This window comes from Dasypus novemcinctus, chromosome 14 (assembly GCF_030445035.2).
Source record: "Dasypus novemcinctus isolate mDasNov1 chromosome 14, mDasNov1.1.hap2, whole genome shotgun sequence".
Taxonomy (NCBI): Eukaryota; Metazoa; Chordata; class Mammalia; order Cingulata; family Dasypodidae; genus Dasypus; species Dasypus novemcinctus.
In genome coordinates this window covers 79,271,014-79,283,009 of record NC_080686.1, presented here as the reverse complement: position 1 = coordinate 79,283,009, position 11,996 = coordinate 79,271,014, and the positions used below count along the sequence as shown (strand labels likewise).

Genomic DNA, 11,996 nt, shown 5'->3' with positions numbered 1-11,996 from the left:
GAGTGGCTTGGTTGAATACACGGCAGTGACAGATCCCGTCTAATTCTACTTTCAATTCAGTGGAAAGGATATGGTTGGACTTTCATAAAACTTAAATGAAAAAGCAACAACTGTTATTATTGTTACACTAGACACTCTAGTCTGGGGTTTTGCTTATGTGTATGTGTGGTGTGTGTGCAGTGTATGCGTGTGTCTACACCTCAGAAATTTGTTTTCCCTGTTATTTAAATAAAGCCCGCGTTCGCTGGCTTTTAGGGTGGGCTACAAGGCCCATCTGTTTAACTAGGTATTTTCTTGACACTGCAGGGGGAGGATTGGCAAGTCTAAGTGTGAATTTGAATACCAGATACAGGCTATTTAAAAAAGAAATTCATCTTTAATAAATTCACCCAGAGGTGCTTAGTAATAGGTAGTTTTGGAAAATGATCATAATTTGTGTGGAAGAGTTTTTTTTTTTTTTTTTAATTAAAAATTTTTAAAAAATGTTGCATGGTGTGTGATTGCGGAAAGAAATAGACCCAGGGGAGCTCATCTTTGGTAGGGCTTCTGTTCCTTTAGGTCTCTCCACTGAATGAGGGAAGGATGCAGAGACTTAAATAAGTGCTTCTGGTGGTGCTGGAAGACCAAATGGTCTGTATACATTTCGTATGATATAGTACTAACTTGAGAGCAAATAATACATAAATATATTCTTGATTGCATGTGTTAAAGCAGTCGGCATTTAGGACCAAGGGTTGTCAATCTTTGAGGTTTCTGAAAGGAATTACAATTTATGACGTGCTAGGGTAAACAGTTGGATTACATTTCTGAAATACAAGTTCCATCAGGTAAAATCATTGTGATTATAGGCACTGGAACTGTAAGTAAGTTATGCACTAAAAGGTTGAAAATGTAAAACTAGTATGCTTGCGATTAAGTCCTAATCCCCTTTTGTATCTCTGCTGAATAAACTAAGAGAAAAGAAAAAAGAATCTTTAAACAATAAAACATAAAAAGTGTATGTTATTTGTAGTAAATAACAAGCATTGATATAGCTCAAAGAATTGTTTTATCAGTGGTCCAGGCATGAGAGAACATTTTGGAATTCAAATAATTTTGAAAGAGTAGAAAGAATTAACTTTATTATTTCTTTTGCTTGCTTTAAAATTTTTTTGAAAGAATTTCTTTATTTTCTGATGTGTTATATAAAGCACAGGCTGCCATTTTAACAACCTGCCTCCGTTGTTCAAATATGCGTTGCAAATAAAAGCAAAAGAGAATGGTTTTAAGAGCTTTGCATATGTTTGACAGCAGAAGATAATAAATGTAAATAAATTTTTAATATTTCCCCTAATTCAGTTTGTGCCATGCAAATGTCAGGAATATAAAAACAACTCAACAAACATTTGAAAGAAAACAATATACATAACTTATTTTATATATTAAAAACAACTGTCAAACAATTATGACCTCATGTATTAGTTGGTTGTTTTGAAATAGTCCTACTAGAATTTAAAAATGCTATGAGGGCCTTTGAGCTTAAACATATTGTGTCAATCAAGAGCATATGTAATATATCTAAAGCATGAGGTAAAAATTTTCTTCATAAATTATTTCATAAATAAATAAGTAATTTACTTGAAAAAGTTTCTGAAAATATTTGTGCATTTATTAAGTTCTCCACAGATCTTTTTGTAGTTAACGTAAATGGATTGATACAGACAGCATTTTGATCTGCTCGACTCTGACTTGAAATACAAAAAGTAATACTAAGAGATTCTTCATGTCTCAGGCAAACTTCAGCAAAATTGAGTCCGTGAAACTTCATTCATTAAAATTTTAAGTGACCATGAATTTGTTGGCTTCAGTACCGAAAGTGTAACTTTATCCTTTCAATTAAGGGACATAATTCACCATCAGACCTTTGGCTTTAACTTTTTACATAATATATAATTTTGAGTACATTTAATGGTCAAATGTTTTATTATTACAGGTGGAAAAACACCAGCCATCTCAAGGGTTTTGGGTTTGCAAAGGCATGAAATTTAATTATTTTGAACCAATTTAATCAATGATTGTTACATGTGAGTAAATTTACACTCTTGACGATTGCCTTAGATTTGAGAGTGAGGGAGAGGAAGATCACTTCCATTTTTAAGGTGTCATTTAAATCATGGGGAGCAAAAAGGGATTAGGGGACTAATTCTTATGATATATTATACTATTTAACTTTGTGCCCAAGATGCTAGAGTCTCAGATTTTGGCAGTTAGATACCAGAGTTAACAGCTTTAGGTGGTATTAACCCTTTGGACACAAACAGTTTTATGCAAGTATTCAGATATTCAAAATCTATTTGCTCTAATGTTCAGTTAGTCATGGCTGAAGAATGTTTCACTCAGATCCTTACATATTTTTTTCTGGATGAAAATGCTTCTCACTGTGCTGTGCGTATTTCTATAAAAGTCAAAGTTAATTTATGGCTTAAAAAATAAAATAAACGTCTATATTTAATATATGAATACTTTTTTACAGTGGAAATTGGTGGTGGACAGTATTAAATGACTCTAGTGTGGAAATATGCAGGTGGTCATTAGTGACTGACTATGAGATTTACTGACAATTTTGATATTAATTTTCCCTGCAAGCAGGGCCGTATATAAATCTATGTTCCCAAATTAATTTCAATTGATGATAACATATGACTAACTCCATACATATGAGGCTCATTGTCTTTTCCCTTCTTTAGGGAAAATATTGTTTGCCTCATTGTGAAGCCGTATTTTGACTATTCTTTCACCTGACTGGTTTCTCTATGGCAAAAGAATTGCTGCTTTTTTACTCCTAAAGAGTATATGGGACATGCTACCAAAATCTTCTAGAATAAAGGTGTCGAAAAAAGGAATCCCATGCCTGCCTGACTAGGCATATGAAGTAGAAATAAAGACCTTACAACAAAAATAGTAAGATTCTAGAAGTACATGCTTAGGTTTAAAATTTTAGTATGATTGCCTTTTTCACTTCTGATAATAGCATGTTTCGAAAACATATTCAACTTTTCTCTAAAGAGATGCAAGAATCATTAACTGAAAAATATTTTGGAAGAAATCACTTCATTTTCAACTCACAGATTCATGATTTTACCTCTCTAACATTCTAATTTTAATCATTTTGTAGTTTGGAGAAGGATGTTACTCCTTTTAGCACAAAATCAGTTTAAACTGACTTTCATCAAGGAAAAACATGCCACTTAAAGCTACCCAACTGAAGAAAATGAAGTCCAAACGCCCAATAAATGTTTACTTAGTTTTTAACACCTACTATACTTTCAATCCTGTCATGGTAATGTTTTATGCATTTCTGATCTTTGGGAATAAACACACACATACACACACACACAACCCCACTCAATTCGGTAAATTTACGTCGAGGGAATTTCACCTAACAATGAGGGTATTTGGAGAAAGTAGTAAAAAGAATGTCACTTAATTCAGAATTTACCTGCTACTAAAACCCTAAACAACAGCAGGCATTAATCTTCTTGCACTTGAATAATGTTCTCATTTTATCTATTTTGCGGTACCCCTTAAAGTACCCAGTGAGCTTGCTGCCTTCTCCCTGGCTCAGAAAACCATAGCAACCTTAGTTCGCATTTCTCCAACTCAAGATAGAGTTCAAGTTGTTCTCCTCAAGCCCTCTTGCCATTACATGGAAACAGCGAACACCGACTAGGTGTCCTTCGACTTCTTCAAGCCACAGAGAGGGCGGGGGGAAGGGGAGCGGCACACGCACACTCAAAAAAAAAAAAAAATCCGCCGTCGTTTAATTGGGAGGGAAGGGAAAGTAACCACCGAAAAGGTAAACGCACTTTTAGACTTCTTGTGCCTGTTGATGGTAGCATCGCCAAGCGTTCTGGGGACCTCGGTTTTGCCGCACGCACTGCCCTCACCCCCGCCCCCCCCCCCAGGTAGGTCCTAGCTTTTATCGCACGACTTCTCCAGCGCGGCGATTTTGCCTCCTTTTCCAGCCCGCACGTTCACACATGGGGGGTGGGGAGGGAAGGGGGGGAGAGGCGGGGCGGGAAGGTAGCCGGGTCCCTGCGCCGCGCGCCTCTCATTCGCCGCGCTCCCACTCGGGCGAAGTTCTCGCGCAGCCGGCTCGCCGCGGCCAGGGCCCGTCCCGGCGGGCGGCGGCGGCGGCGGTGCTCGGGGCCGGGCGGGGCGGCGGCGGCGGCGGCGGCGGCGCGGGGACGCGCGCTGTCTCTTTAAGGGAGCTCGGTCTGGGGTGGCGCTTTCCTCCGCGAAGGCTCCTTTGATATTAATAGTGTTGGTGTCTTGAAACTGACGTAATGCGCGGAGACTGAGGTCCTGACAAGCGATAACATTTCTGATAAAGATCCGATCTCACTGCAATCTCAAGCGTCCTCTTTTTTTGGTGCTGCTCGTTTCTCCAGACCCCGCGTCCTCTCGATCGCGCTCTCGCCTTCCTATTTTTTTTTTTTTTAAACAGAAAACAACACCCCCTCCCCTCTTCCACCCGGCACCGGGCACATCCTTGCTCTATTTCCTTTCTCTTTCTCTCGTTCTCTCTCTTTTTTTTTCATAAGGGGGGGGAGGGAAGAGAAAGGGGGGGGAGGCAGGAAAGACCTTTTTCTCTCCCCCCCCACCCCCAAATAATCCAAGATCAACTCTGCGAACAACAGAAGACGGTTCATGGCTCTGGCCGCCGCGCCACCATCTTTCGGGCTGCCGAGGGTGTTCTTGACGATTAATCAACAGGTAAGGAGGGGAGGCCCGGGCGGGCCGCGGGGCCGGGGGCCGCGGGGGTCGCGGGTGCCCCTCGCCCGGGTCCAGGGCGCCGCGACGCGAGTGCTGCGCCCGCGCGTGTGTGCGCAAAATGTGGGCGATCACGAGCGGGGAGCCCTGGGAATTAAAAGTGACTTTCTTTGAGGGGGGAAAAAAAAAGCCGAGGGAGAGTGTGCAGAAAAGCCTAGCGCAGGCTTCTCGGGTTTCACATGCATTTTCTTTCTTCCTTTTTGCGCGTGTGATTTCTTTCTTTCTTCTCTTCTGCTCCCCCCCCTCCCCTTTTGGTGGGTCTCAGGCATCTGAGCCTTGGAAACCAGCGACTTCAAACTGCGGTAGCCCCTGGAGTCAGGAGGGTCAAGTTCAGCCGCCGGGGAGGAGGAAAAACAAATCCCCATTTGCCAAAAAAAGAAGTTTCAGGCCGGTACCCCCCTCCCCCTCGCAGCCCCACTCCCCCCTCGCTGTCTCTTTCTGGCTGATTTTAATTCTCTCCTACCGGGCGTAGCGGAGGAGCTGGAGGTGGTTGGACCCGAGGGGCCGCCGCCGCCACCGCTGCAAGTTTTCTGGGGCTCCTGACAAGCGGGGCGCAGACTAGGCACCAGCATGCAGAGTAGTAAGTTGGGCGAACTTGGGAGGGCGGGAAAGGTCTAAGAGATGGGCCGTCCTAGGGTCCCCCAAGTGGGAAAAACAGCACCGAACTGGCGTTGGCTTTGAAGAGTTTGCAAAGCCAGGCTTCAAACTTTTTTCCCCCTCCAAGGCCCAGCTGGGCTGGAGGAGGAAGAGTGTCGCAGCCCCTGATGCCCCCGCTTCTCCGGGGCTCAGGGCAGCTTGGCCCACGGGTTTGTGCCCTGTCCGTGCCATGTGGCAGGGCCTTGCATCCAGGTCGCTTCCGTGGGGGCTGAGGAAGGGCAGGTTTCCTCTGCGGTGCGGATGATGCGCCCTGTGTCGCGGGTCAGGGCACACTGGCCGGTGATGAAGTGCCTGACAGCGGTGGGACATCGGGTGGACAGGCACTTCACCTTCTGTCCAGTTCCTGTTTGGGCTCCTGAGAAAGGCATCTTTGAAAGGCCAAGGCAGACACCTCAGTCCCTTCAAATGACTCCAGGATTATAGGACCCATGAATAATTTGAGGGTGAGAGGGAAGTGGGAGCTGTTTGAAGTGCAAAGCTTGTTTTTTTGTGGCTGGGAAAGCTTTTTTGTTAGTACCTGTCTGAGATGGTGGTGTTTCCCTGTTTCCCGAGGGAAGTCAGTAACTGGTTTATGGCCCTAAGAGTCTAAAGCCATTGAAGTTTGGGGGGTGAGGAGGAGTGGTGGGTTTCGGAGGGGAATATTAGACTTTTTAAAGTTTAGCTTCTCTTTACGACCTCTTATCTTTTTTAGGCCTCTATATCGATACGATGACAATTGTGAGTAAGAACATGGATCTTAACGATGAATCAGAATTGTGATAGAATATTCATCCTTATCCTATTTTGGAAAATCAGGGCTTGCTTGAGTTTGAGGAAAGTGAAGTGAGAACCTTGGCGGAGAAGTTAAATTGGAGAGAAGTTAGGCCTATTCATTGAATTGTGTAGCTTCATTGAACTTTTGTCAACTTACCAGGTGGACAGGAAGGGGTCTGGGAGCCGTAGTTAAGTACAAAGAGAAAATACTGATAGGCCCGAGACAAAATTACAAAGAAATGATAACTTTAGACCTGGTTGTTGCTCAAATTTGAGTGACTGAAGAAAAATAAAATAGGAACTTTCCAACAACTCTTCAGAGTCTTCCGCTCTGAAGTGAAAAACCTATGTATCTAGCTGGCATCATGTTACTTTCCTACTGGTTTTAGGAAAAGTTGATCATTTAGAAAAGGCTGCCAGAGTTAAAAATGCAAGGGGCAGCAAAGGAAAGTAATGCGGGCAGCCAGTTCTTGACGTGGACAAAAATGAGAATGAAAGTTTCTGAGCTCACTCAGTGTTGTGAAGTTTCTTACATGCTGCTCATTTGCTTAGAACGCTTCTCAGATATTCCACTGGTTAATGTAAAATCGCAAACAAGTTTCTAAAATGGTGTGGGTGCCCCTCTTCCCTACCCGCCCCCCCCCCCAATTTGCCAGGGTTGTGAATAAATAATAGGGTTTGTATGGGAAGATGAAGCGTTTCCTGTAAGTTGTGATGCTGACAGGACAGTTTGGAAATGATATCAACATTTTGAGGGTTTTTTTTTTTTACCTTTAAGTGAAAGTTTATTAATGACGTGCTTAATCCTAACAAGTCAGAGCTTTCGTTCTTAGAGCTTATCTCTCTTAGATTTCATGACTTTCTTTTGAAACTTGGTTAGAAAAATCTCTAGATCAGTTAAATATACAGGACCACTAATGTACTAAAGTTTGACAATAATTTCTGGATATAAATATTGTAAAAATAAAATTCCTGAAGGGGAAACAGAGTTTTAATACCAACATTATGACTTGATTCCTCTGAATGTGAGGCTTTCTGAAGCTTCATTAATACTCTGTTGGCAAAGTATTATTTACCATCCGGCGGGCGAGCTGATGTTTACGGCTTCCTGACATATCAGTTATATGTTAGCATACATGTATGTGTGTAGAATACTTGTAAGCACATAATAACTAAGCCTGACACTCTACAAGTAAATGGTGGAACGTGGCAAATTCCTAACAAAAAGTTTGTCATTACCTTGAATTCTTGTTGCTCTAAGGGTCTCTTCTGTTAGTTAGGTTTTGCCCTTGATCTTTTGAAGGTAACATACAAGGTAAGGAGGAAAGTGTCATAGTAGCTGTGGAATCTGAGTTGAATTTAGAGCTGAGCAATTTGACGATTAATATTTTAGATGATTGTATGCAATTTTCTACATACTTGCTTTAAGCATAGGTTGAAATCCCTATTAGTGTGCTAATTGTAAACTGAATTACACATACCCCTGCCATATCTTCAGTATTATTTTTGCTCTTTTTTTTTTTTAAGTCCCATACCATGCCTGAGATTCGCCTGAATTCCACTGTGTAGATTTCTCTAATACTCATAAGGAAATCTTCATTCATATGGAAAACCTTCAAAGCGGGGCAATGAATGCATCTGTGGAAAAGCTGCTCTTAAGATTGCAGTATATCAGTGATGTTTCTTTTATTATTATTACCCTTATTATTAATATTTGATGTATATGCGTCTACAGAAATGCTTCAATTTGCAATAATGATCTGCACACTTCTATTCAGACAGCAAGCCAAAGGATATTAGGTTTTAATAAACTCTTATCTTACCTTCTTATTAAAGTAAATAAACATTATTGAAAGTTTTTAAAGGACTTATTATAAGTAATTTTCGAACTAGAAATTTATTTCTAATTTGAAATTAGCATAAATATTGAGAGCTGGCTTTTAAACGGGTTTCATAATACATCTCCTTAAAATCACTGCTTTTTACTTAAGTATCCCTTTTGATAACAAACAATAATGTAACAGCACCATGCTATTTTGTGTAAAACAAAATAGACTTTAGGAAAGTTAGGGTTGGGGTCTGTCATCAATTTAAAGGGAAAAATAATTTTTAAACTAAGTGATGCACTTAAAAATAAAACGCTTAGCTCACACTAAAACATATTCTTATTAAATATTCTCTGATGTGTAAAATGAAGCCATTCATTCAACAGACTGACAATTTTCCACTTGGTATTTGCCTTTGCTTTATTTAGTTTCCGCAGGACAGCTAGTGTGGTAGCCTGCATCTGTTTTTGGCAGGCATAGAAAACTATAAACTTAGACAGTTCTGTTCTAAATATTGCAGCTCACAAGTTACAATCAATTTGATAAAAACAGGCAAGTTTTACGAATTTGCTTTCTGTTGAACCTTGGTCTACCTTTCAGGTAATAGACGTCTCTTTTTCGCCCCCTTTTCCTTGTTATAACTGCTAATAGTATTGCTAATTCTGAGTCTTGTTTACTCATTTATCTTCTTTATTTGCTATTTATTGACATTTTGGAGAAATTAATGACAGCATATCTAGAATTGGCTTTACTTTGATTGCTTAGCCATGTGATAAGTATATTTATCTTTTGATAGCATCATACACCGAAAGTGAATTCTTTGTTACTATAATAGTTATGACTTATGGAATTGTAGGATCCGCCTTAGATATAATATGAAGAAGCTCATACAGCTTTTGCAAGTAGAAATTTAATCTAATTCTCTAAGGGTGCTTATAATGGTCACATAGAAGACTGAAGATCTTTGCAATTATATACATTTAAAATAATGGGCAGAGTTTTAAAATAGTTATTGAAATTATTGGCATCCTAAAAGTGAATTAAAGTAAATATGCTAAAATGTCAGTTGTTGTTATGCTACTGTTCAGTAGCCAACGATGCTGCAGAGTGAACTTTGAAAAATTTATTCTCAAATGTAGGTGGGTCTTAAGCTGTGTACACATTTGTACGGAATATTCTATTAATTATACATGGCCTTTTAAAGTAATATCTTCAATGATAAGATTATTGTCCCCTTTTGAGTTGTCATTTCACATAGTGGGTCTCAGATCTCTGGGAACTGAATTCGTTGGTCTTTGGCTTGGTTCTCTCATGTGTATTATACTAATATTGAACTTGATTTAGGTTAGAAAGAGATCTTTGGGCTTAAGGAATCTCCTTTACTGAATGTGCAGAAGCATCTGTGGATGAAAATTATTTGAATTTAAAGATAGATGACGAAAGCTGTCTGGTCTCTGCAGCTGTGGTTAGCTACTATAGTAGCGATGCCTACTTTTCCTTACCCAATTTTTTTTTTTTCAAGAGCACAAATCCAAGTAGCACAAACAAAGATGAAATTATCTGTGTTCTTCAAATTTGAAGCATCATTGGGAATCATTTTCTGAACCAAAGCTATAACTGAAATACCAGTAACACTAAAATACCCTAGAAAGGACATGAAGGATAAGCTTTTCTTTCCTAAGTGTGTTTCATTAAAAAAAAAAAAAAAAAAAAAAAAAAAAAAACTCTTAATTTTTAAAATGTTTCTAGCTCTTTAAAAACCTGCAGTAAATACTTTACAAGTGGCTAGACACCTTCCCTGGTGGTTTAGTTTATACAAGCAGGAAACTTTCTCTCCTACTCTTTCTCTCTCTCTTTCTTGTTTTCTTTAAACCAACTGACGTAATGCCAAACTTTGCTTTAAAAGAACAGACAGAAGTAATTGGTAGCTTTTAACTTTTAATAATGTTCTGGATTGGTTTTAGTGGCCAAAATGCCATTTAAAAAAAAAAAGTTCAAGTAAAAACGGGCTTGTAGCCTTAGGAAGAAAGGCTCTGTTGATGCAGTTATTTTTATTCTTGTTTTTCAATCTGTTATTAAAAATCTTTCCTGCTGAGCACTGCTGGATTTCTCCAATTGCTCTTTGTGATGGCCGGTGCATTTCAGGTTGCCATAACTTAAACAGGTTTTGGGTTTTGAAGGGAGTGGGCATTTGCATTGCATTATTTCTGTCTTATTTGGGGAAAAAAAATGTTTTTGTTTTAATCGAGATGAATGAATTAAGGTTATCAATGGTGGCAGGTCAATGAATATGTTTGGATAAAGAAGGCTACTACACCTGTTAGCAAGGGCCTGAAATGTAGAAGTTTAATTGTGACGTTAATCATTTTTAAGTGACAAGAAAGGAAAATAGATAAAACTTTGCAAAATGTATTTTTAGATCAAAAGCATTAATTTTAAGGGTCAGGGCTTTTTCCTACTGGCGGTTCCTTTTTTTCCACATAATTTTAGATTTTTTAAAAAACTCTATGTATCACACAATGTTTCTCAGTTTACTTTTTTTTTTTTTAATAATTTTTTTCTCTTCCTGACTCTGCACAGGCAGTCAGAACTTAGTTAAGAGACATCTTGATGATGTTGAAACTCTAGTTAAGAGACATCTTGATGCTGTTGATTGACATCAGGGCAACTTCAGAAGCTAGCAAGTAGAAAAATCTTTCAGAGAGCAAAAAGATTTGTGCCACTTTTTCTTTCCTTGAGGGGAGCCACTCAGGAAATAGCCCTCCGCCACATTTTGTGGGCCAGAGCTGAGTATCGACATTTCTGATGTGAATCCTCCATGAGGTTTAAATCTTATGGTTACTTGTCCTGGACTTCACTTATACCTCAAATTTATTCCTGAGAGGTTTTCTTTTTCTTGAAACAGAACACATTTAAGGCGTAATATATATTGAAAGTTAGGTGTCACACAGAGAAAGAATATAGTTTTTAAAGCGTTTGTAATTATCATAAAAATATACTGCATATTTGGGGCAGTTTAAGTGTTCTTTTGTACAGAACTTTGACAGTTTTAATTTACTTTATGTGTTTCTCAGTTTTTCTTCTGAGAATTACAGACAGTAGTTCAAATCAGAGGCATTTCTTCTTTGCTAACTGCTCCTTTACTGAAGTATTCCTCAGGAAAAACTTTAGGAACTTAAGCTCTATGTTGCTCACATTAGCAGAGTGAGAGTATCTTGGAGTAAGTCTTGATTCATTTTATTTTGCACAAAGTTTTCAAACATAATTTCAAGTTATGGGTATGTCTGTCATTGAATTTTTATTTAACGAACGTTGGTTTGTACTTCAAAACTAATTTTTATTTAATGAACGTTGGTTTGTACTTCAAAACTGAGGGAAAAGTAATAAAGTTTAGAAGCATGGAAAACGCAGAGGGAATTGTTTAGAGCTGTAATCCTTTAATATCAGCAGTTTGTTTACTGTTAAGTAATGGGGAGGGGTTGGGGAAAGCTTTGTGGAAGATGATACAAAAAAAAAAAAATCCATCAATTGCGCATATGATCCCCTCCCCTTAAGGTTTACTTAAACAATATGTTTCAGTTTTGCCTCAAACCATTCCGCACCACCTCTGCTCCAAGAATCCACCACTATCTTGGTTCCTGAAGAGATTAAGGATAACAGTTTCTGTTATATAATGAACAGCAGTATTGTTTGAACAAAGGTAACATATTTTGATTTGTGTAATTTTTGGTAGTTGTAGTAAGATACCTATACTATGAAAGGAGATCTAGCACCATAAATGCCTGCAAATGCTTGAGGTATCCATGAGAGCTTTACTACGTTTAAATTATTGCTGATACATGTGCATGCTATTATATGTGTGGTTTATGCATGTGATGTGTATGGATTTGTAATATATACACCTTGATGGTGGAGTCTTAAACTATGCTAAACCATTAACTCTGGACT

At 38.9% G+C, this 11,996-nt stretch overlaps 1 protein-coding gene across 4 annotated transcripts in view; it reads left to right on the top strand.

Annotated features, from left to right (window-relative positions):
- Nucleotides 1-4,184: 4,184 nt before the first annotated feature.
- Nucleotides 4,185-11,996, top strand: part of TRPS1 (transcriptional repressor GATA binding 1) — a 246,720-nt gene continuing 238,908 nt past the window's right edge. Inside the window, exon 1 of one of the 4 annotated variants that reach the window (XM_004471429.5) lies at nt 4,185-4,755. Coding sequence is in view for 1 of the 4 variants with exons in the window: in XM_058275933.2 (XP_058131916.1) it covers nt 5,383-5,392 (10 nt within the window). In the remaining 3 variants the exon portion in view is untranslated. Of the gene's footprint in view, nt 4,756-4,989; nt 5,393-11,996 lie in introns of those variants that run through there. The other 3 variants (XM_071208007.1, XM_071208006.1, XM_058275933.2) reach the window with 3 other exon arrangements.